A 25,170-nucleotide genomic window follows, 5' to 3' on the forward strand; every position below is an offset into this window, starting at 1 on the left:
ATGTTATTTTCATTTTTTTTATATATGCCATATAACTAAACTATGTAGGTAAGTTTAGCATATATGTAAATATGTACTTCGTAAATAAGTATCTCTCTCATAAAAATACACTAATACATTAATACAAAATAATTGATATGTTTTACTACCAGATTCAAGTCATTTGCAAGTGTCTTACCAAAGGGCACTGGGTTGCCCGTATAACTGGGTTGAGTAGGTCAGATAGGGCAGTCGCACCTTGTAAAACTTAAACACTAGTACTAAGCTGCATCCGCTGAGACTGGAAGCCGACCCCAACATAGTTCGGAAAAGGCTCGGGAGATGATGATTCAATTCATTTGCACATTGAACATATGACAGATGTATAAAATAGAAAATAATACTCACCATTAGTGGAGTATCAATTGGTCCAGGATGAGGTTTCCTTTATTAAATTAAGGGATTAAGTTATTAGGGATATTTATATTATTTTACCAGCTCCCGTCAGCTTATTGTATGATGGAGTAGGTAACAAAAAACAATATTTATAAATTCTTAAAACTTTTAAAAAATACATTAACACAATACTAAAAACAGTGAGTTTAAAAAAAAAAGTTGTTTAGGCTCGAAAACTACTGGTCTGATTTTGTTAAATAAATTGCTGTAGTTTCAGAATAGTGTACAGGCTTTTACTTTACTTTATACGAATTAGTTACCCTGCGACACTAGTAAAACCGAGGGAATTGACTGATGCTTATTTTCCCCTAAATACAAAATATAACTTACAAACCTGCCCTCAGCCCTACTTGTCTCTACCGCCGCTTCATATCTTTCGTAAGTTTTCATAAATTGAGCTAATGGTAGGTTCTAAAAAAAATATCAAAATTTATTTATGAATATTGTTAAACAAAACAGTCCAAGCACACTTGCACAATAGTCAGAGAAAATGCTAAAAACTATGACTATCATGTTGTATTTTCGCACAAAATAAAGTTACGTTTAAGTAATCGAATGTCACTCACTTACCATTAAAGTAGCCGATCGTCTCTACAAAAGTAAACGTAGTAAATAATCAACATCGGTTATAGACAAATAATATGGTCTACCTGATGGGTACAGTTCGCACTACCAAATAACTATGGTATTCTGAAGTTAGCCTTAATTCCTTGCGCATTTGTTGGTGCAGACATAAAAATATGAACACAACACAACGAGGCTAAACAAATGACTTATTTTAGAACTGTAGGTAAGTACTATATTTTGATTTTAAAAATATTTGAGGGGTGTTTTACGATCTGATATTGAATTTAACAGAGCAGAGCACAAAATAAAATAAATAATGACACTTACTTGTTCTTGTTCTTGATAGTAATGGTTGAGTTGCGATCTGTAATGTTATAAATATAAAAGTGGGACAGTAAAAAGGCTGATGATGAGCAATAGTTTTTGAAATCTGTTTGTGATATTTTTACGCACCTTTTTTGCCCACCTAGTCTTTGGAATGACAGCGGTGATCTACGATCAATTTGTGCACGCATATTTTGGTCTTCTGTATTGCTCTGATAATTGTAAAAAAAAAAAACAATAAATTAATACAAAACTGTAGAGAAGGTTTATTTGAATGCGCTAATGCAGAGAATGAGATGCATTGAATATACCACACTTGGTGATGTGCGGTGGTTAAATCGCGACCACTCGGTTGCCAGAACCTCATCAGTTCTTCAGCACGGTGCACTACGATCAGGTGAGGTTGTCAATAGGGGCAGGATCATGGAGAACAAAATGACTAGCGGATGTGCCATTACGGAAAATCTCCTAAGAAAGTAACGCGACAAAATGCAGGTGCGCGGGGAACGCGAAACGTTGCCGTCTGTGCCCTTACACACCTTCTTTTGACCAGATATCGCTTACAGATGTCTCAAAGAAACTGAACGCCTCGTTAGTTCTCACTCTCTCAGTCACTCGCAACTCATGCCCACCGTACGTATTTGATCTAGAAGCAGGCGCCTGACCTACTTGCATTATGGCATCTCCGCTCATCTTTCCTTACTCCATAGGGAGGATAATGTTCGTTCGCCAACATAAACACTTTTGGCGATCCTGTTATTACAACTACTTTGAAACCAAAATATGAAACACAAAACTTACCCCTTTACCTGATTGCAGTATTATGATTAATCTAAAAACATGAATAATATTAATAGCAAATAATAAAAAAACTTAACTAAAAGGGATATTACGACACTTACGTTTTTCCTGAACGCTGTAAATTATATCTGGATTAATTATATTATCAAAAGAAGGCAACATAACCTATCAAGCTAATTACTTAAGTGGGTACATATATAGTTATTACCAGTAAATTTTCTCTACATATCTGCTTGAGTTAAAAAGCTAGGTACTTTATATAAACTATTATTATTATACTTGTATGTCTCTAACCGACCACGGGACTATTAGAGTCCCGGATTTTTGGAAGGCGAACGTGGGGCCGAAGCCAACACGCTGAAGCCCTTTTGAGACAACTTTAATGAAATGGCGATTATTTATTATTAAGATATTGTAAAAAGTTATTTGTAAATAAATGTTTAATTATCAATAAATGAAAAAAAATGTTATTTATAGATACTTATTTATTAATAATCTAATTAATGACTTTAAAAATAACAACTTCATACAATATACCTGCAAAGAATCTTCTCCATTTTGCAATTGTTTTTCAAATAAAATATAAGGAATGGATGAAGTTTTACTTGGTTTGGAGTCAAACAGTCGTAGCTGGAAAAAGGAATTTAAAATGTCAAGCTTATCTATAGGGTACATATGCAGCCAGAATGGCTTCAAAAATTTGGAATCATACCACAATATCGTCCTAGCTATAAGTTTCAATGACGTCAAAATTAAAAACTGCTCCTTGAAAATACTATTTTGCAGTACTACCAATTTGCAATAAATCCCTGTTCAGCAATTCAGCATTCAACTTTGGCTAACTTATTCATTTGGTTACTTTGCTGAATTAAACCACTGCAGAGGAGAATTTTAATGCTAGATTGAGTTTACACAGTTTTACGAAAATAGGCAAAAACTCACCGGACTAGATTTCCGTTCATGGGTCAAATTGACTCCAGTGCAATCCAAAATATTCTGCAACTAATAAATCATTTCAATAATATACTTGATGCACTCGATGACCATGTTTCGGAGGGCACGATAAACTGTAGGTCCCGGCTGTCATTTAACATCTTTCGCAGTAGTTACGGGTAGACTAAAGCCAGTAAGTCTGATAACCAGTCTTATCTAAGAGTACTGGGTTGCCCGGGTAACTGGGTTGAGGAGGTCAGACAGGCAGCCGCTTCTTGTAAAACGCTGGTACTCGGCTGCATACGGATAGACTGGAAGCCGACTCCAAAATAGTTGAGTAAAAGCTAGGCAGATGATGATTCTTGATGCACTACTCAACTGAAATTTAATAATAACTGTTTTTTTAACCCCCGATGCAAAAACAGAAGTGTTATTAATTTGACCGCTTCGTCTGTCTCTGTTATAAATATGCAATTCACAGGTCAATGTTAAAAATCAAAATTCCTTACAATTGTTATAACGACAATAATTATAGCAGATTCCATTTCATCATTCAATCCATTCCCACGATTCCTATAACTTGTATGTCAAGTTGCTGTCACTACATTAATAACTTTGAAATAATTGCCGTGAAATCAGCATCGTGTAATAAAATACGTCATTGATTAAAACTGCAGAGATTCTACTCTTTTACTTTACTGAAATCTGCATTTATATGGAGAATATAAATACATTAATTTAACAGGAAACATGTATTGCATTAATTACAGCTTATAATTTATGTATCTGAAAGCGCGTTTGAGTAAAAGCAGCAGAATGAAGTTCAGAAAAAAGATAGGAGGCTATGTCTCAGGTACTTAAGGCATATAGGGACATAGTATGTCCCTATATATATTTATATACATATGGCCATGTATACCTTAAGCAAGTCAGGTCAGTTGCTCATTTAACTATGTATAACGATACCACCATAGCCAGCCGTGTACCACCAACTGTTAAAATCGGCGATTTGACAACTCAAAATGGCTCGGTTAACGTTTCAGTTTAACGTTGCAACTCCGTAAGATTAAAAAATTACGTATTTTCTTAGACATTAGTATCTTAGACATTGTCGTTCAGCTGTTGATTATATAGATTAGTTTTTAGTTTAAAATATGTTACAAAGTCTATACTAATTGTATTATTGTCAACTGGCGGTACGGAAACTACTTTCCGTACCATATAGTATTGTAGTATATGTTTATGTGTGCACCCATGGATCGTGTATATAGCTTTTCAAGAGTGGAAGAATTTCATTAGGTTCTTTGGTGTAAAAAAAAATATAGTAGGTATATAGATCCTCTTTACAATATCTAAAATAAAACACCACTTTCATTTTATTTGTATTTTTTATATTACTGCAGATTTTGAATTTATTAAAATTATATTGCTTCCTTGCTATCTACTTGTATACTTCTTAACTCCTTTTGCATAGACCGGATAATAATTGCTGTGTGGCCTGAAACAAATGTGCAACAGTTAAATAATATGCAAGTTACGAAAATGTGTGAACTTCGAATTAAAGTCACAACTGGATATATAAATAAGGCTAGGATCTGTGCCTAAATTTCTAAGTGAAAAAAATTATTATAGCATAAAAAAATATAATTTACAGCTATACATATAAATACAAATACAAAATATACTGCATAATTGAGATTATATAAATGTATTAGTAATAGTTAATTGATCTTATCTATGTACCTAAAATAAAATTCTGCTCTATTCTATTCTAAATAGTTAAAGATAGTATTTCGTTGAGTATAAAATCTGCTTAACATTTGTATAATTAAATATGTATTGCAGGTATATGCTTTTCTGTGCAATAAAAGTTATGAGAGACTTCGTGAGATGTATATATCTATATGCAGGTTTGATATTTTCTTACGCATCATTATCTTCTTGTGTTGGTACATTCTGAAATAAAAATAGCACACCTATATTTCAGCTATAAGTATAATTTCTTAAGAACAATTTTATTGCCGAACTATGCTACTTTAAATAATATTAATCTTATGAAACCGCGGGCGGAAACTAGTGTCAAATAATATTGCGTTAAACATAACTTACCTCGGAACGATCCCTTCCCCTTGTTGCTTCAATTAACTTTAAAGTATATTTAAACCAATTAATAATTGAGTAAAACAAATAATTCATTTTAAGAAAAAATGGCGTTTAATACCTCTTTGGTAGGTTTCATACTTAAGTTGTAATTTTCTTCCTGTAATGTTGAAATAACAAAAACAATAATAACAAAATAACAAAAAGTACCTTTAAACGTATTTTAAAATTGTGAAGTTTACTGATCGTAGAAAAAGAACAGTATAAAAAATTCAAAGAGAAGAAGAGGAAAGAATACATTTCAGGAGGGTCCTAAAATATTATAAAAAAAAAATTAAACTAGGACAGCTCACCTCCCTAGCCTTCTCCTTTAGACGTGGTATTTCGAAAAACTTCAAATAAAAAACAAACACATTTTTTACATTTTATTATATTCATGCATTTCTTTTATTTTCAAAAAAGATGATGAAATAAAATTCGCTATTTACAAACCAAAAAAACATATTTACCTCTAACGTGAGTCCATTTGTTGAAAATTTCTAAACAACCAAAATCATAGTACTTAATAAACTAAATATTAAGGTAATTTTTATCACACCTGGCCATCAAATTCATGTTAAAACGCTCACCTTGTATAACTTTTTCATATCTTTCTATTATGAAAGCAAATAAAACGGTATAAATTAAATGCGATAATTAGTAATTATTTTGGTAGTAAATGATTCTTGTAAGAGTGCTGCAAACTAAACAGTCAACCGACAGTTGACGCGATGGTTGGCAAAATAAACTCTTTTGCAAAAAAAGCTCGCACCTATACAAAACCAAGGTTTTAAGGACTTCACGTGTATTTCAAAGGGTTTGAAACTACGTGAAGTTCTTAAAACCTAGATTTCGCATAGGTGCCCGCTTTTTTTTGCAAAAGACTGTATATTTTTTTAAACCTTGATACTAATCAAAATTTTCAGTAGGTCCGATACCGGCTAAAGATATTTGTAATGTGCGTTCTGCCATTCATCATCATACTGGTTTATGAGGTCAAAGAAACTACCCGCCGACTTAAAGTATGCTTCTAAATGTTTTTAAAAAAATCGCGTATTTTATTTACAGATGATTTTTCATTCGCCGATTTTCGATATCTTTGTTTAGAAGAATATGTTTGACATTCTGACAGCTTTTGACACAATACTTTCAACAAAGTATTGTACCACTTTCTATAAAGTACTGCTTTCTATAAACTTTCTATAAAGTATTGTACCGCTATACTTATTCCTCAGATAAACGTTAGCAAATTATAAAATAATAAATTAATAGCAATTACAAACTTTACCTTGAATATTGGATCTCTGATGTTATCCTGTTTATAGATTACAGGATTGAATTAAAAATAAGGATATATTATAACTTCTAAATAGATATAATATCCTTATTTTTCTAATAATTTATTTTTCAAAAAAATCTTATAGGTATCTTCTAAAATACAAGAAAAACTACTCACAATTCTGTTTTCATTGAGTAATTGCCTGTTTAAAAATAAAATTTTTCGTAAAACGTTGCTAATATCATTATTTATTTATAATTTATCAAAAAAAAATTGTTGTCATAAAATGCGCTCTGACGCGCTTCCAGCGAGCGGTGTGCGCTGGGCCTAAGGGGCTAATGTCAAAATTCTATCATCAGTGAGCAACAAATTACCCTAAAGATAGTATATTATTGGGAATGGCTCACAAAATATTCAGTATCAAAAATTACCGATTACAACGATAAATCTAGACTAATAACTCAAATGCGTATTAAAGATAAAACAAAGTCACCTTTCTTTTTCTTGTCTTTTCTTTTCCAATTCACGTTTGTGGTAGTCTACGAATCGTGCTATTGGTTTATCCTGCGTGAATTAGTTATAATATTTTTAAATCTGATTCTTTACAAATATCTACCAAGCCATCTGCCTAATCATTATCAATACTAATGTAATAAAGAGGAAATCTTTTTTGTTTGTACCCTGAAGACTCTGAAACTATTGAACCAATTTGAAAAATTGTTTCACTGTTGCAAAGTTACAGTCTTCCCAAGATACAAAATGCAAAAGTAAAATAAAACTAAGTTCTGTATTTTTTGAGTTTAGCTGGAACAGACTGAAAGCGCAAGAGAGGTAAGAAACGAAATAAGTAATATTATTTTTTGACGACTTATTTTAAAAGTTATTACCTCGTATTTTTCCTTTTTGCGTATAATTGCTACAATATATCTGAAGTACAAATAAACATTCTATCAATATAGCAATTAAAAAATATGACAAAAATACGAAAAAAATATATGCTTACTTTGGCTCATCATCTTGCTAAAAGTAGAGAAGAAAATATATTTCAGTATTAGATACCCACTTATCCAAGAAGGCTATAGAGATATCATTGTCCGAGTGCATGAAGTATGTAAACTGCTGGTAGAAGCTAGTATATAATTAAACTTACATAAGAATTTTCGTTATTTCTTCTGAAGCCAGTGTATAAAACTCTTTCACCTGTACCACCATATCTGAAATAAAAAATAAATGACTAACTGTAGACAGATTTATATCTAACCAAAAGCCTGTGGTCCTGCTCCTGATCTCTCTCCGGTCGTGTCGGATTGTTGTCCCATCGGGCTATGAGAGTGAAGGAATAGTGAGTGCACCTGTGTCTGCGCAAATACTTGTGCACCATAGTGATGATGATGATGTCCTCCTAGCCGATTATCGGCTACGGCGGCTGTTCTCATGTAAGGAGATTAGCCAACTACGCAGGACATATTATAGTGCACAAGCATTTGCGCAGACACAGGTGCACTCACTATTCCTTAACTCTTATAGCCCGATGGGACGGTATTCCGACACGACCGGAGAGAGATCAGGCGCAGGACCGACATTTACGTGCTCTCCGATGCACGGGTGTATCAATCACCAGCTTCCAGGCTCCGGGCTGCTTTGTGAAAGTCTTCTAAAACCCACAAAGCGATTTCGGCCCGACTCGGGAATCGAACCCGAGACCTCGTGCTCAGCAGCCGTACTTGCGACAGCTAGACCAACGAGGCACCATAGTATGTCCTGCGCAGCTGGCTGATCTCCTTACATGAGAACAGCTGCCGTCGACAATCGGCTAGAGGGACATCATACTTCAGAATTGCAAAGTGATATGTAGCTATTGTTTAGCCATCTTGAAAGGTAAAATTCTTCATACTCACGTGATACCCAGGTTATCAATATTCCCATAAACTCCAGCGCCATTATCGAGGTCTTTGTGGGGGAACTTGACGGCTGACTTCAGCATACCCAGAGCTGGTCTTAACAACGTGTGTCCTGGTAGTATAGGCTCAGCTTCGGGCAGCTGGTTAGCCCTTGTAGGGGTACCGAGGATAGTGGTCTTCATGCCAGGGTGAAAGTCCGACATCCTTCGCTGGTGATGGTGAGGGGAAAATGTATGAGAAAGATTAAGGTGTTGAAGAGATTTAGAGGAACTTTTTTTTTAAGAACGTCAAAAATCATCAAATGACCCGTCCCGCTGGGTTAGCAGCGGCGAGGGAGTGTCAGACTCTTACTGACTAAAAACCGTCGTGTTCCGTCGTAGGCCTTTCGTGTGCCAGGGCCGCGGTATCTCTTTCGAACAACCCGCAGCCTCGGCAGGATTTAGAGGTCCTGTTAACTTGGTTTGTATAGCAATTTTATATGTATAAGCACTGTTTTTTTCAAATGCGGAAAGCGGTTTTTTAAAACGTGTGAAACCGCGGAAAAAGCTAGGTTGTTGGTAAATGTAGAAAATCACATTTATAAGTACTTACACTTATTTTTGAATTTCGATAGTTCAAACTTGATGCCTGTGAAGAAATAAAGTTAAATTATTAACTAATGCCTTACAACTCTGTGATGCATCTGGGTATTCTTTGTATTGCTACAATGAATTAAAATGAAAACAAGCATAAAATACCACATATACATTTCATAAAATATTATTTTATCATAAAAACAAAGTAGATTATTCATTATGTACTTACGATATCCTCAACGGTATCTTCAAGACTTATGGCTCGTCTTCGCTATTAGTTTTTAAAACATAAATCAAACAACACAATTAATATTAACTAAGAAATTGCAAAATCAATAATATTTTGAAACTTAAAACCATTGTTTAAAAAAAAAAGCACACGAATAACAACCATTTTGAATTTCGAATATGGAACACCAAATATGTGGCCAGGAATTTTAAAACAGGTAAGCGAAATTCAGCCTGCAAGGTGGAAATGTGACAATCAATTAAATAAAATGTTAAATTATATTTGGGATACTAGTCTTTATTAAAAAAGAAACTTACGGTATTTTCGAACTCATCAGGTTCTGCCTCATTGTAACTTCTTCTCTGTAAAATAAGGTACAGCTCTTTTGTCATATATCGAAAAAATGAACTACGCATTTTTTACTAAATTATTTTCATCACCCAGTCTATGAAAAATCTTACGGTATTTTCGAATTCATCAGGTTCTATTTCATTATAACTTCTTCTCTGTAAAATAAGGTACAGGTCAATTGTCATATATAAAAAAATCGATTTTTATTCATAATTCGGATTCTTTTAATTTTTCACCACTTTCACCACTCATTTGTCTGTGAGTACCTTTACCTCGTATAAAAAAAGAAACAATGATGTTGGACATTGTAAGGCTGTATAGTTTTTTGACCTTTGCCTGTTAAAATTGGGGGATACAGTAATGACAAGGAGTTAGTTTTTGACTGTCATAATTGTCGTGTCTTTTTTTGTTTTTTCGGAATATATTAGATATTCTTTAATAATTATGCTTGTGTAGACTGTAGACTAGACCAGTGTTTAAATTATACATAATGTCATTGATTATATTACACTGGTCAACGGCATTTTTGGTGCTAGGGGGGGTGTATTAATTAACCAAAAACGCGCTTTTTAACGATATTTGACGATTTTTTTGAAGGACAGCAACTATAGCTTTTATATGAATAAACTGATACTAGATTTTTTTTATTTGTTGAAATTCTGATCTTTTGTAAAACTTACACTGGGTCTTGTTTCTTTTATGTCGTCCAACGCCCTTCTGTATCTCTGTAAAAAGTACGTCATTTTTAAAGTCAACGGAAAGCAACTAAAATCAAAAGAGCCTAAATCAAAGTATATCTTAATGGTAAACATAAGGATGGTGGGCAAATGTATCTACTTATATGCAGCCACGCACACAAACCATACAGCTTAAATAACTTATTAATTCAACTTTTGTTTGGTAGTTACTACAGCTAGTCATGTTCTTTGGATTACCTATACTATCTGTGATGATAAAGGAAACTATGATTAGCCATGTTAATTAAAAAGAACAGTATACATTCAATTCAAAACTTTTGTCTGGAAATTCGATGGAACGAAACGGAAACATCACGAACGACAAATATCAAATGTTTTGTACTGGAGCTTTTAAAACGTTCCATATTTGTTCAAAATATAACTGCACATAGTGTTTGTTTTAAAACTATATGAATATGAAAACAATCGCATAGCGACACGTAGGCGTTAAGTTTTTCCTTGCAAAAATAAAGGTGAAATTCCACTGGTGAGTGGCACTGTGGCGCAAAATATTTCTTTTGGTCTACACGAAAGCAAACACATTGCGTGCGAACTTTTCTAAAATATCCGTGAACACAAATGTTAGCAGTGGACTAGCACCGACGCATACACATTTTTTGTTCAAGATTTATTTAGTGGAATATTCCCTTAATGAATTTGAAATTAAATTCTTAGGACACAAGAAATGAGGTTTAATCACATCGTCTTACCAGAAGTAAGTTTAGTTTTTCCTCCCAGGTGAGAGGTCGGCAATCTAGAACATTCTGGAAAATATTTGAATTTGATTAGGTACTAGAATAAACAGCTTTCTTTATCTGAGAAGCAGCTTAGAAAAAAGCAGTCTGTTGATCAGGAACTTTAAATGAGCAATATATAGAAAGGTTTTTATCACAGAACTGTAGTTAATGGCCTTAGCTACGTCACGAAAAGAATTCAGTTCAGAGTAAGTTTGCGCTATGATTCTGGCCGCCATTAAGTTTGGCATGAACTACTTCGAAAATATTAATAAGAAAAACGATAAAAATAAATAGAAAACTCCTTACAAATATTGTAAAAATATAAAAAATTATAATGGAATCCATTTCATTTTTTTAGCCAGTACCCGTGTTTGTTATAACGGCTATAAAAATTGACTGTTGGAGCAAATAACAAATGATTTAATCAATTACATTAAAATGATTGCCGTGAAATTAACTTGATGAAGCAAAAGCATTAAAATAATAAAAAAAAAACTACTGCTATTGATCGGTCAGAGAGCCTCACAGGTTGATCTGTCATAAGGCTAAGCAATCTTGGCGTGGTCGGTCTATCATCTTATCTTGACAAGTTCCTCCGGGTTTGTGTATCCCGGCTGTCATATAAACCATTTTTTTAACAACTTCAACATTTATGATGGAATTAAAAAAAAAATAAGGATGGCCAATAAGGATACCTCAAATGTATGGTCGAAATCATAGAATTTAGGTACATCAGCATTCAGTTTATCAAAGTTCTCATTAGTCATATTAATCAGTCAATCACTTCAGAACCTTCCTGAAATGTTGTAAACTGGTTAGCCAAGAAAGAGGTTATTTTGATCCTTACGCAAAGTACGTAATTTGTCCCTAAGTATGTATGTAATAAAATCTTGGAATCTTAATTTGACCAACTTCCCGGTCTTTGATTAGGCTGAAATTTTGCACGCTCTGAGTGTTGATGAAAATACATGACTTGCTAAGACACGTCATTATAAATCCAATATGGCGGCCGCCCGTAGATGGCGGACTGGCTGTTTGGAATCAAAATGTAAAGCGTAGCGTAGCGCAGCATAAGATTCAGAAATAATAGTTTAAAAAACTAAAAATTATTTTTTTCGTTTTTTAAACTATTATTCCTAAATCTTTTTTTTTGTATTCAGAAAATTAAAACAAACGTTTATTCTTTATAATGCGATTTATTAATCACTCCTACAACTTCATAAATTTGTACTTTTACAAACTTGTTAATAAACCCTCTAAACATTTTCTTTTGCTGTACGACTTGATCCCACGAACCAGGCCGTCTAAATCAGGATACCTAGAGTACGTGGATCAATAAGGTTACCTTTTTTGTGACTTGTTAACAGTAGAAAGTAAACCCGAAGAACGGCAATAAAAAACAAAGTTATGTATTTTAAAGACGATAAATTATGAATGAAGACGTCACCAGAAGTCAACTTCGAAATAGCCAGGATTTTTGGCAGGAACTTTGTATCATCATTATTTGCCATTTTAGAACTACAAGGATAATATTAATATGAAAACCTTCACATTTATAATAGTGTCACGAATAAGTTATACTTACATATTATCAAGGATCTGAAAAGAAAATATCACAATTTATTGAAGTTATCCTTTTTTTTTCGGCCAACTCACCGTTATTATTCAATTGTCAAAATAGAGAATATGGTAATCCAAATTGTCCGATGTCTTGTTACCTTATTACCCCTCAAGTCTAATATAAATTAGTAAGGATTTTACTCACTGGGTTTTGATATTGATTTCCTTGTGCTGCAGCCTGTACATACAATCATAATAATATGGTTAAATAGTAAATAATGTCACTCTCGTATATTCATTTTATTATTTTCCTTAGTATTTTGACAATCGTGGCTATACATTAATTTTTAATTAAATAAATATTTTAATGGTCAAGCCTTTTTTAGCTTCTCTTTGGTGGCATTTAGGAGAATAATTGAAATATTACCTTATTTTGATTCAGATACATATCGAGTTCAGCGTAGTTTGGCTTCTGTCAGAACAAAATATTTATACATTACTAACAGTACATAACAGTTCAGTTATCTCAAAAATAAAAAATCCGTTAAGAGTAAAACACGTATATTACAAAAAAATTATAATAAAAAATTCATGATTTTTACAAAAAAAGTCTTTATAAATGATATGAGATAGATCTTAAACGCTTAATAAAATGATTTGACGTACTCACTTCTAGCTGATTCTTCGGAAGATCATACGTTGGTTGGTGCTGCTGTAAAATAATGTAATGAATATTATTTTTTATTTATTAATCAAAATTTCAGTAGACCAAAAAGGCGGAAAGCGGCTTACAACTACCTATAGCAAAAAGTGTTACAACTTGTGGTCTTAATTTTATCCATCTAACCCCCTTTCGCAATGCGCGATATGGAATTTCGTTCCAAAAAAAGTATTAAGGTAAGTAAATATTATTTTATTTTTAATTCGAATATGTATGTTACTCTTATTTTTTAAATAATGTTACCTGATAATTATTGGTGCCATATTGTTGCGGTCGTTGTTGCTAGAAGTAATATAAAATAGCATTTTTTAAGGCCTTAGTGTCCTTTTCTAGAATTAGCAGATAACTTGAATTTAATGGATGAGTGCTTCATTATTAAAATATATAGTGTATTACTTATAAATACGTTATTTTCGAAATTATGTTTTTAAAAATAATAATAATAGGTTCTGACCCCTTACCTGCGATAACATTTTAGGACGATCCGTATGCATATACTATAAAACATAGAAAATCAATGCTGAACTGAATATAACAATTCAGTATTATTTATAAAAAGTCATTAAAAGATGACACTCCGCAGCGATGGACACAGATTCTCGACTTGAGATATTTTTTTATCGATATGTTTCGATTCGGTGTTAAGTAAAATAAATTAATATATTTTTGATATGCTTACCTGGTATTGCTACAAATAGCATACAAAACAAACTGAACATGGTTACTAGGCATACTTTTATTCATTTAACATATCACTGAACTTTTTAACGCGGGCGGCTAAGTATGCGCGTGTATGTGAGTGTGTGTGCGACTGTCTTTGCATGGTTTACGTGTAAAACGGGTGCTTACCGCTAAGGATTTAGGATCCCGGTATTTCAGGTTATTCTGTAATTAAAAAATATGTCAAGCCAAACAGTTTTGCAAAGTTGCTATTTTTAGTACCAAAATATTTTTTTTAATTTATTTGGATCCTACAAATTGATTTTAAAACAATAAAAATATATGCTGACTTTATTGTACTTCAAAGATCCTTCTTCTAAAATAGAACTGCAAAACATCATTTAAGATTTCTACACACAGTGCAGATGGCAGTGCAGCCGGGTATGTCAACATAGACTAACCGTAAAGTTTATGCATGTTTAAATTTTCTTTAAACTTATCAATTTAATAATTATCTTAGAAAACCCATAAGAACTAGTTACATTTTTTTTACTATAGTTTGCAGGCAAATTAGATCTCACCGCACTTATAATGTGTATTACTTGTTGACGAAAAAATTGATGAACTTACATTACGCAATTAATGACGGACGAATTGAAATAAAATCCAGAGACACAAAAATTAAAAATAAAAAAGCAAAGGTATATTTTAATTGTAACTAATAATTCAAAGGCTGCAATTCAGTGAGAAATAACCTTGAGTTTTAACTATTTAGCATCAGGAAATATATCTGCTTTCTCAATATGTGTTTTATGTTTAGGATCAAAGCGAATTTCATAAGTTGGGCGTGAGTTAGTCGGAAACTCTTCTGTCTGGGTAACAATTCCCGTATTGCCAAACGGTTTAACCTGTCTACTAGTAACGTTTGTGTTGTTAGACCCAGTGTCACTGGCGAATGGTTTACTATCCGGCCGGTTTATAGCCGGAGTTACTGCTTTACTAAAAATTCGCTCGATGTCTGCCTCATTACGAATATAGTAAGTAGGATGCTTCGCAGATTGTTTCGCTAATATTCGACCTTGTTTTATCCAAATGTATTTCCAGCCACGGCTGTTGGCTATATGGCGAGCGAGCCGAAACAATTCTTTGTCCGAATCCGCGAGCCTTTCTTTCACCACGGCGCCTCGGGTAGCATTGCGATTTAAGCGAGCTCTACGTACAATTTCATCTCGTAAGGGGCTTCTTGATAGCCGTGCAATGATAGGTGAAGGTTTAGGCCCTTGTCTCGTAGCTTCCGGCATACTGCCTACTCCATCAAGGCTGGATCCCACTCGTTCGGTAAAAACGACGTCTCGTGTTTCTACAAGAACTCCGAGAGATCTAGCTAAGTCCTGGACAATACTTGTAAGGTCTTCTCCTCTTTTTTCAGGAATGTTGAGTATTTCCAAATCAGTGGAAAAAAGTTCCAACTCACGCTCGTGAATCTGTTGTTCTAATTTCATCACAGTGTCTTCAAGTTGTCCAAGTGCAGATGATCGAGGGGTGTGTTTTTTTTCTTGGTTAGCAGATTCAAGACGTTCCTCTAGATCTTTGACTTTCTTGTTAAACAGCTCGTTTGTTTTACGTAGTTCGGATATTTCTAGTTGCATTTTCTCTATATCTTTCGTTTGCATCTTCGTCATGTTTTGTAGTTCAGATCTTAATAGCCGTAAATCTGTGTCATCGTTTGTCCGCATCACGAAAGGTCTTGCATCTTTTTGTAAATTGACGTCATCTTCTACTTCGAATTTCATGTCCACAATGTCATCGAATGTTGGAGGCTGGTGAGAGTACCTTTGCAGTTATCGCTATATTTATTTTGAACTTATTGTGCTTTAAAATAACAAAAGATTCTAGAATTAAAGTTAAAGTTAGTTTTTTTAAAATTTTGCTTTTATTTAGGTAATCAAAAAACATGTTATTGAATCTTTTGCTATTTTGATTTGGTCGGGGTGATTGTTATAACGATGAATGTATTAGGTATAAGAAGAATAGATGGAAAATTAGTTTTTTTCGTGTTTTAAAATTGTACATAAAAAAGGGATACGGTCAACATAAGAAGAACCACCAAAGCGGAATGGAAAATTCCTTGAACAAAAAGAGTTTTTTCCGGCCATCTTGTAGCATTCCACTGAGCTAATACCATAGTTTTTTTTAAAACCTCTTCTCCGATCGGTTTTGGTTGAAACTGGGCAAAATTCAATGGTCCCACAGATTTTTGATTTTATAGTCATCTGAATACTAACACAAAAGTTGTTGGCGCGCATTTTTCGTAAATCTGCATTATAAATCTTACCGCAAAAGGCGCTTGGTCTGGTTTCTCTTCTATTTGTACCTAATAAATAATTGCAATATTTCAGTATTGAACAATACATGATGTTTTAACTGCTTATATCCCAGGTTTTTAGACAATGTCAATAGCCATTTTGATTAAAGTAAACCAGTGAAAGTGATTATTGAAAAAAAAAACAATAGAGCTTAATCTCCTCACCATGTCAATTTTCTGAGGCTGCCTCCGTTTTGTCTGTACGAACTGTAATTCATAAGATAGCAGTACCATAATATTTTTATTCTCATATTCATTGTGTAATAATATATCTTTATCTACTATCTATTTCTGTATATGCTTTGAGCTTTCTCAATTTTGAATTTTCTGCCCAATAACACGAAAAACTGCAATCTAAAATTATGCGTGCTAGTTTCACATATTTTGACACAAAATTGAAATGTATGTAGATGACGTGACGGTTGGTAACATTTAAAAGAAAATACAACACTTGTTATCGATGATCAAATTATATTGAATCAGTAGAAGAAATACAATGCTTTCGGGCAATATAACAGAACATTCAATTGAGGTCCAAAGTTCTGAAAGTAACTAAATGATAAGATGGAATAATGTACACGGTATTATTGTGAAACAAGACTATAATATTATAAATACAATTCACAGAATAACTTCAACGAGATCCGGTGTATCATCTATGGAGTCAATACTCTCCAGTCTTTTTGGCAATCTTGATTTTTCTTAGGATATGATTGTTGGTTGAATACAATACACTCAATGTTTTCCTTAATCCTGCGGATAAATATATTAATTATTACTCTCTAGCTAGGACTTAGTAATTGGGTGATTAATCAGAAAGTTGAAATCAACTAGTCAGAAGAGTTAGCGGCTAGCAATAATTATGAAATTAATTTTAATAGGCTGACTTTAAATGTATTTTACTTGCAGTTATAAACTGTTAGTAGCCCGTAGAATAATTCTCGAAATCAGTTGGCAACACGCCTCCTGTTTGGTTTAGCTGATGAAGAAGGTTTCTTTTTACCCTTTTCTTAAGGAGTTGCATTCGAGCAGGTATCTTCACTTTCGTATCCGGAATGCTGACAGATTGCTCAATGGGTGTTCTTCTTTCATTGATGGTTTCGTCAAGCTTGGCATCATTCCTTGCTTTCTCACCTTTAGCGTAAATGCTTGCAATGTTTAAATTTTCTATGATACTGTTTGTGGCTTCAGGCTTTTGTGATAGGATGCCTTTATATATCATGATGCCGTCTTCTGTATCTCGAAATTCATTTTTAGAAGATATTTGAGCATCTGGGAAAATTTCACTGATTAAAGCGGCATCAACTTCAGTTTCTTTAGAATTTTTCAATGTTGCCAGTAATTTCTTTTTGAATGATACATCATCGCTTTGAGGATCTTTAGAGTGACTCCTCAGAATTATATTCTCTGGTGCAATATTTTTGAATTTATGTTTGTCCAAATATTCAACTTTCTCTCCTATGTCTATGGGCCTTTTCACTGATTCGAAAAAAGGATTCATTCTCCTGATAGAGTAATTACGTCGACACTGACAGGAAATTTGACCAGAGCTCGCAAGTGTTAGTATTAGGTCTGTGATTATTTCATTAGCCTCTAGAAGAACAATGTTTGACATTTTAGAACATGCAATTGCAGTTACAACTTGTTTTTTGTTCTTAGCTGTTTTGTATTTTTTTATGAGTTTTGTTATTTTGGGCTCAAGATTTGTTGTTGAAGCAGGAACAATAACTAGGTAACAGTTGCTTAACTCGACGTTTAGATCCGTTTGTCTCCGATGTTTATTCCAATCCACATCTTTTAATAAATCATCCTGCAGTTGCAGAGAGTTAGCAGTGTCGTTATTGATTCTTAGACTGTCTATTGAATTTGTTAGTTCATTATCTGAAACATAGTCGATGCCCAAAAGGTCCATTATTTGTGAATCGGTATCTGTAGCATTCTCGGTATCGTTTTTTTGGATGTCTCCAGATCTAGCCACTTTATGATAGGGTGATATAGGAGATTTATTGAGATTCGTTGGAGGTTCATCTCTATAGTCAGATGTTTCTACGTTTGATTTAGAGGGTAATTCCGTGAGCGGTGCTGTGGGTGGTTCCATAGTGGAATAATGTTCTGAAAAAGAAAAAAATAAAATTAGATCCCGTGTTGAAAATACACTTAGCAGTACCAATTAAAGAATAATTTTACAAAATTGAATCACGAAATGTAATCGGATCTAGTAAACTGAAGGTATATAGTTTAAAAGTACTTCAAAAATTTGAAACATATTTACAGATTACAGTGATTAACTTACCATTATATCTGAACTTGCTCGATGAATCCTGTGAAGATTACCACGGCGTCCATATAATTCAGTTACTTTTTTATTTTCACTTTAAGTACAGTTCGACATTTTCGCGATTGCATGAGAATGTGCGAAACATGAATTAAAATTTTCCCGAAAATAAAAAGAAGAATGTATATTTGTGTGTTTAGCTTTTAGGCATTAAAATAATAAGTATGTATATGTATATCTCTAGCATATATCGAATTCCAGCTTATAGATAAAGGGTTCATTTTCAATTGTCAGTGACTTAAAACCTAAGTAGGTAGATATAGTTAGCTAGGTTAAATATATGCTAAATAATTCTTATTTAAATCTGTTTTTAACGTTAGACTTTTTAAATATCTCAATCACTTACTTTAGCTTTCGGTTTCACGTAACGTGGCTTTATCTGAAATGAATATTCCATTGAGTAGTGGTAATCTGGTAAAAACTTAGTTGCTTGTGAAAAGACGTTTGTAGGTAAATAAATCTATATATATAAAAGAAAGTCGTGTCAGTTACTCCACTTATAACCCAAGAACGGCTGAACCGATTTAGCTGAAAACTGGCAGGGAGGTAGTTTAGAGCCAGGAGAAGGACATAGGATTTTATTACAGGTATTTAGGAGTTTTTATTACAAAATATAAAAAATACAATTTATTCCGGACATACAGCGCCATCTATTGTTCAAACCAAAAATCTGCCGGATGCCACTATTCCTCGCGAACGAAGTCGCGGGCAAAAGCTAGTTGTGTATAGAATTTAATAAAATGTTGTTCAAATCTTGCAAACCTTTACTGGGTTCTGCTGTAGTCTCTATAAAATAAAATAAAAAAAATATCATTTATTCAAGTGACCATGACTCATTTTGTTAGTAACAAATTATACTTAATTTATTTTTAAAATGTCAGAATTACATGCAAAATTATTTTTTATTTCATGAAATGAATGAAATTGAAATTAATGTACATTTTTGAACTTATCTCCGGAAAGCTGATAAAACTGTTTTTTTTATTATTTTAAAAATCTGTCGAAAAATCTTACCTGAGACAGGGCGGGACGTTGTTGTATGAAAGTTGACTGTACGCGATGATAAAATTAAGAAAATAATATGCCTGATTAATATATATAAATGGAGTATAATATAGTAAAAGTTAACATTTAAAATATCTATACTAATAAAATAAAGACAGAAGAGTTTGTATGTTTATTTGTTTTGCTTGGTCGGGCTAATCTAAAAATACTGGTTCGATTTGAAAAAATCTTTCAGTGTTAGATGGCTCATTTATTGAGGGATATAGGGTTCGATAAGATGCGGGTGAAACCGCTGGCAGAAGCTAGTTTAAATATGTTTTTTTTTATTTACCGGTCTCACAGGAGGAGGTTGGACTGGTCGAGGTGGTTGGTAAAGCTCTTGTCGAACCTGTTCATATTGCTGAGAAATATTGGAAATTATTATTGGAAATTATATGTAGCATTACATACTCTGTAATTTAATCACATGATTGACATATTAATTTGATAAGCATCTATACTAATATTATATTGTATTTGTCTGTTTGCAAAGAAATAACAGAACCCAACTGAAAAAAAAATGTTTCACTGTTGGAAAGTTACAATAACATACATTATATTGTATACATATATGTTAGGTACACACGTTGCACGGGAAGTAACTTCTATGGGATACGGTTGAAACCGCAGAAACCACCAGTTTGTTATATTTGGGTTGATATGCCCTTTTTCGTTATGTTTAATTCTTCAAAAAATACGGAATTATAAACACATATAACTACTTACTCTTTCTGGAGGCGGTGGAGGTGGGGGTGGCATTATTTCCACATAAGGGTGCATCTCTTGTGGTTCAAGTCTTGTCAATAATAAGACATTTGTTATGTGTTATTAATAAAACAATTACGTTAGCTATTATTAGGTAATAGGCATCAATCTATTCTAATATAATGGAAATTATTAAAATAAAATAAAACGGCTTCAGGACTCAAAATTTTGATTGGAATCAAGACTTTCTTAAGAAAGATAAAGAGAAACCATAAATTTTTCGTTTGTGCCCGGTTGGGCTCCGAAATTACTGAACCGATTTGAAAAAATCTTTAATTTTTGGGAAGCTACGCCACGGTACCCCGAGTAGCATATGCTACATTTTATACAGGAACGGGCAGTAGTTTAAACAGGAGTCAAACCCCTGGAAAACAGCCAGCAATATTTTATATGCATAAGTAACTGCCAAAACAGCTAAACTGATTTTGATGAAACTAAGCTAACAGTGTAAAGCCTGAGAAAGGACATAGGCTTCTTTATATCTAGGTAAAGTAAGTAGTCCCCTTAGGATGAAAAAGTATGAATTTATTTTTAAAGAAAATATAAGTAGGTAAGTTAGTTTGACTTAGCTATTGAAGAACTGGAAATTGAGTAACTTACAATGCTCTCTCCATTTGCATTTTCTTCTTTTTCTTTTCTTGTTCAAGCTTATAGTAATCTCTTATTACCCGAGCGACCGGTTTGTCCTGAAAAAATACAAACTGGTTAATTGAGTTCAAGCCTAGGAGTACCCATACACCGCTGACTAAACAGTCGGCCGACAGTTGACCATGGCTGGATTTCATTTTTAAGAACATCGTAAATTCAATCATAGTTTTTTAGGTGCGAAACTGGCACTCCCATACATCTCCATGCTTATGAGGCGTCCGATAAATTATTAGTTTTTTCACACTTTGTATAGGTAATGTTATTATGTAAACTCACAACTGCCACATATTCAGCGGGCTCATCTAATGCATCTTCCTCTTGAGTCTAGAAAGAATAATTACAAATATATCAAAACATCTCAGCGGTGTGTCAAACATATGTGTACAACTTCTTTTTTCCTTAGCCTTCACTGTCCCACTACTGGGCAAAGGCCTCTCCATGTCGTCTCCAAACCTCTCAATCTTTTGAGTGTTCCTACAAATCAGGGTTGCAGTCCAGCTATCTTTTTCGAGGCCTACTCGGTGTGACAAACTTAATCACATTGAATCCTAATACTCATAATATGATAATCGACGTATATTAGCTATAGTATGGCCATAACCGCTGTGCACTCCCTGAGGTATGACAGGCGAGGTGGGAGGCGGGGAAAAAAGAGCATAAGTTCACATGAGATCAATATACGTCAGACAAATTTAACGATATCAGTTTTCATTTCTAAGGCAGGACTTTGGCGGAACGGTGGTCGGAATCTACCTATATTATGCTCGATATTGTATTAAAATACCTAGACAGTTGATGAATGAGAACTAAAGTTAAAATTCAAATCAGGATTTTTTTATTGAAAATTTACTACAATTATAAACAAATAGATATATGTAGATAGTATAAGAAGTTAAGTTATTCCGACATAGATTCTGTTTCAACTTCATCTTCCATTTCGTCATCATCTTCATCGTCCGTATCGCCATTGGAACTTGAATCAGAGTCTTGCAAATTTGTTATGAATGAATCGATAATATTATCGAACCTAAAATCGCGATTCCAGTAATCATTTTCATTTTTCTGGACATGATATTTCATGATCGGAAAGCTTTCTCTGTCTACTTTTCTTTTCTTGAAATATTCAGCCACTTTAAAAATCACGGTTTTTACATCTCGAGATAACGCACGACCCATCTTTGAATTTTTATCTCATGTGCATCTGACATTGACGGTCCGATACAAATGACACTACCTGCCGCCACGAGCGTTGATGGCGGACTGACAGACCGCGTCACCCTCCGCCTCTCCGCGCGTACCTCAGGGAGTGCACAGCGGTTATGGCCATACTATAATACATTCAATTTAATGCGATTAGTTTTGACACACATCGTATAGGTAATGTTGATGTCCTCCTAGCAGATTATCAGCTATGATGGCTGTTCTCAAATAAAGAGGTTAATCAACTGCGCAGAACATATTTTAGTGCACCACTACTTGCGCACCACAGGCCCACTCACTATTACTTTACTCTCATAAATAGCCCGAAGGGATGGCGATCAGACATGGCCGGAGAGAAATCAAGCGCTGGACCAACATTTACGTGCTCTCTGGTACACGAGTGTCATCAATCACCAACTTCCAGGCGTGAGTTTCTAAAACCCACAGAGCGATTTCCGTCCGACCCGGCAATCGAACCCGAGACCTCGTGCTCAGCAGCCGCGCTTGCGACGGTTAGAACAACGAGGCAGATTAATATTAAATTATTATGTTCACTCACGGCTGCCACATATTCAGACGGCTCATCTTCTGTTTCTTCCTCTCGAGACTAGAAAGGAGAAAATATCAAATATTTAAACAAATCAGCAGTTACCAACAAACATGAGAACTACATATTTATCACAGTCGAATAAACAAGTGTAGGTATGTACAGTAGACCGCACATCAGTGGTAACTGTCATGCACCTTAACTCAATAGTAATAAGAACGATTTTTCTATAAAACTGTTACCACTGACCTGAAGTTGACTGTACTTTCTCAAGCTCTAGATTATCTGAATTAAATTTCATTAGTTTTGTCATTTATGTGTAACTCGGAAATTTCTTAATTGATAAATATATGATAGTGAGGGTTCATTCTGCACTGGGCTTAATTCACTATTTCTTCCATAAAATGGCTAGGAATGTGGCAGAACTTACTAAAGCCTCTTCAGATTTTTCTTCAGCACTCCGGCTTTCTACCTGAAAAATAAATTGTTGAGTAATCAATGAACACATTGTCGGGTATGATATTCAACCACAGCGACTGATTACTAGAGACAAAATAGTCGGCCGACACAAAACTCCAATGGATGACCTTTTTTTTAAAAAAAAATCTTGATTCCAATCTAAGTTTTCAGTTCGTTTGATACCGGCCAAATACCTGATCTTTGTAATGTTCGTATTAGGATGCATCTTCATACTGATATGAACCCAAACAAACTATCGGCCGATCAAAAGTTTGCAGTGTGCTAAGGGCTGACTGATCCCCAAGACTGGCCTTTGACCAGCAGTGGACGTTTTTACGTTGTGACGACGACAAAAGATATGGCATTTTTTCTAAAGCACCTAGTAAGATTAAAATTATTTCATAAAGTGTATAAAATCCATTTTGAACTTACCCAGATTTGGTAATCTTCGGGATAGTCTATATCTCGTCTATATTGCTGTAATCAAGAAAAGATACGATTACTATTGCAATGCCTTCTGAAATAATAACTATTTATTTATTTCTCAGGGTCCGAATTTAAAAAAATAAGTGTTTGATAGCCCATTTACCGGAAAACGCTAACGAATAGTAAAATTTGTGTCTTACCAGTAACCGAATTAGTTGATCTGTTAAACTAAGTCCATCACAGTCGAGAATATTCTGCAACTAAATAACCATAATATATGAATTGACTCTCAATTAAAAAAGGCTTGAAATCGGCAAATAAGGAAATGAAAAAACAATCTCATCTTCATCTTATTCTCAGTCATGTTTGTTTTGCTTTCATGCCAAAATAGAGAACGAACATTGATAAAACTTAGCATTAGTACATGGTTAAAAGTCACATTATGGGAGGTTTTGAAAAAAAAAATACATCTACTTGAAACAATAGATACGTGAATTTATTATGTAAATGAATTTTAGGTATGAGGTTGTGTGTTTTTGCATTGGGTTGTATACTGCCATTGGTCTACGTCCATGCGAGTAATGTAGGATTATATCATGATCCATTTCCTAATTTAGAAGTCAGGGACCTCATGTTCTGGCCCAAATTGCCATGATCCTAATAATGTAAAATTCATAATCGTAGGTTAAAAGATGTATATTAACTAAATAATGCCTTAGAAATAGTGAATACATCCGTCCAAGACTATTATATTTATACAAGGGTGCAACGGTACCTTCTTCGCACTAGAACCATGTTGTATGCAAATTGCAGGCAGGCTTTATTTGCGCAAGTAATATCATAGTGGTCTACAGACCTTATCCCTTAAATAAACCTGAATAACCTCAAACTGATTGCAACTGATTGAATGTAGCAATTTGTATCTTGTCCATCAAGTAACAATATACTTTGGAACTGCCGAACTACCTGACAAGATTTTAAAAGCATAAGCAAAAGTTTAAACCCCAAGAATCGCTCAGCAAACTATTCCATGTAAGTCTTATCAACTCGCAATTAAAAATACCAAAAACCAAATAAATGACATTAAAAAAGTTAAAATGTAAATAATTCTTACTATTATAAAAATGAAAATAAGCCTAGCTGAGTCCATTTCATTATTTAAACCATATCCGTTTGGTATAACTGATATAAAGATTAACTGGCACTGAGACTTTAATAACTTTGTATAGATTACCGTGAAATTGAATCGCTATAAAAACTTCCTGGTATTGAATCAAAAATTTTAAACACACCACGAGCGGTTTTGTTGAAAAATGTTTCAATTGCTCTGCCTAGAAAAATCCAGTGCTGTTTCGATATCAAAATTTTTCGCACTTGCAGTGAGTGCATAAAATCGGGCGATAATAGAACCGTAATATTTTCACACTTATTT

At 33.8% G+C, this 25,170-nt stretch overlaps 2 protein-coding genes and 5 long non-coding RNA genes across 7 annotated transcripts; all 7 read right to left on the reverse strand.

The window, feature by feature from the left end:
• Nucleotides 1–174: 174 nt before the first annotated feature.
• LOC135116958 (uncharacterized) lies at nt 175–2,019 on the reverse strand. Its single transcript, XM_064034978.1, has 6 exons — nt 1,891–2,019; nt 1,456–1,538; nt 1,330–1,366; nt 1,006–1,026; nt 770–846; nt 175–424 (listed from the first exon to the last, which is right to left on the reverse strand). Exons 1-6 carry the CDS (start codon nt 2,017–2,019, stop codon nt 175–177), a joined length of 597 nt encoding a protein of 198 aa, XP_063891048.1.
• Nucleotides 2,020–2,128: 109 nt separating this feature from the next.
• Nucleotides 2,129–2,752, reverse strand: LOC110384603 (uncharacterized). The gene is made up of 3 exons (XR_010276497.1): nt 2,665–2,752; nt 2,229–2,242; nt 2,129–2,158 (listed from the first exon to the last, which is right to left on the reverse strand). It is a non-coding gene; the product is annotated as an uncharacterized LOC110384603 (long non-coding RNA).
• Nucleotides 2,753–5,512: 2,760 nt separating this feature from the next.
• LOC135116900 (uncharacterized) lies at nt 5,513–7,054 on the reverse strand. The gene is made up of 6 exons (XR_010276469.1): nt 6,972–7,054; nt 6,656–6,680; nt 6,488–6,514; nt 5,790–5,813; nt 5,670–5,699; nt 5,513–5,552 (listed from the first exon to the last, which is right to left on the reverse strand). It is a non-coding gene; the product is annotated as an uncharacterized LOC135116900 (long non-coding RNA).
• A 1,328-nt stretch (nt 7,055–8,382) lies between these two features.
• On the reverse strand, nt 8,383–9,689 carry LOC126054960 (uncharacterized). Its single transcript, XR_010276468.1, has 5 exons — nt 9,645–9,689; nt 9,501–9,545; nt 9,184–9,225; nt 8,971–9,006; nt 8,383–8,588 (listed from the first exon to the last, which is right to left on the reverse strand). It is a non-coding gene; the product is annotated as an uncharacterized LOC126054960 (long non-coding RNA).
• A 520-nt stretch (nt 9,690–10,209) lies between these two features.
• LOC135116928 (uncharacterized) lies at nt 10,210–11,399 on the reverse strand. Its single transcript, XR_010276505.1, has 3 exons — nt 11,315–11,399; nt 10,982–11,035; nt 10,210–10,259 (listed from the first exon to the last, which is right to left on the reverse strand). It is a non-coding gene; the product is annotated as an uncharacterized LOC135116928 (long non-coding RNA).
• Nucleotides 11,400–12,194: 795 nt separating this feature from the next.
• LOC135116904 (uncharacterized) lies at nt 12,195–13,287 on the reverse strand. Its single transcript, XR_010276473.1, has 5 exons — nt 13,239–13,287; nt 12,996–13,040; nt 12,774–12,806; nt 12,594–12,607; nt 12,195–12,326 (listed from the first exon to the last, which is right to left on the reverse strand). It is a non-coding gene; the product is annotated as an uncharacterized LOC135116904 (long non-coding RNA).
• Nucleotides 13,288–14,716: 1,429 nt separating this feature from the next.
• On the reverse strand, nt 14,717–24,931 carry LOC110369795 (genetic suppressor element 1). The gene is made up of 15 exons (XM_064034979.1): nt 24,853–24,931; nt 23,939–23,998; nt 23,745–23,789; nt 23,284–23,325; nt 22,752–22,913; nt 21,383–21,430; nt 21,059–21,144; nt 20,420–20,489; nt 19,986–20,054; nt 19,664–19,699; nt 19,412–19,435; nt 18,996–19,028; nt 16,480–16,521; nt 16,285–16,323; nt 14,717–15,769 (listed from the first exon to the last, which is right to left on the reverse strand). Exons 1-15 carry the CDS (start codon nt 24,886–24,888, stop codon nt 14,717–14,719), a joined length of 1,845 nt encoding a protein of 614 aa, XP_063891049.1. The 5' UTR covers nt 24,889–24,931.
• Nucleotides 24,932–25,170: the final 239 nt, after the last annotated feature.

The sequence above is a fragment of the Helicoverpa armigera genome, chromosome 5, assembly GCF_030705265.1.
Source record: "Helicoverpa armigera isolate CAAS_96S chromosome 5, ASM3070526v1, whole genome shotgun sequence".
NCBI lineage: Eukaryota > Metazoa > Arthropoda > Insecta > Lepidoptera > Noctuidae > Helicoverpa > Helicoverpa armigera.

Excerpts from the sequence above, each read along its gene's own strand:
- LOC135116958 (XM_064034978.1), bottom strand. The coding sequence starts at position 2,019 with ATGAGCGGAGATGCCATAATGCAAGTAGGTCAGGCGCCTGCTTCTAGA. Across the intron at positions 1,539-1,890 it reads TCAGTTTCTTTGAGACATCT|AGCAATACAGAAGACCAAAA; the intron begins GTAAGCGATATC and ends TACAATTATCAG. Across the intron at positions 1,027-1,329 it reads ACTATCAAGAACAAGAACAA|AGACGATCGGCTACTTTAAT; the intron begins GTAAGTGTCATT and ends TTACTTTTGTAG.
- LOC110369795 (XM_064034979.1), bottom strand. The coding sequence starts at position 24,888 with ATGGACTCAGCTAGGCTTATTTTCATTTTTATAATA. Across the intron at positions 23,999-24,852 it reads TTATTTTCATTTTTATAATA|TTGCAGAATATTCTCGACTG; the intron begins GTAAGAATTATT and ends ATGGTTATTTAG. Across the intron at positions 19,700-19,985 it reads AACCTCCTCCTGTGAGACCG|TCAACTTTCATACAACAACG; the intron begins GTAAATAAAAAA and ends CATCGCGTACAG.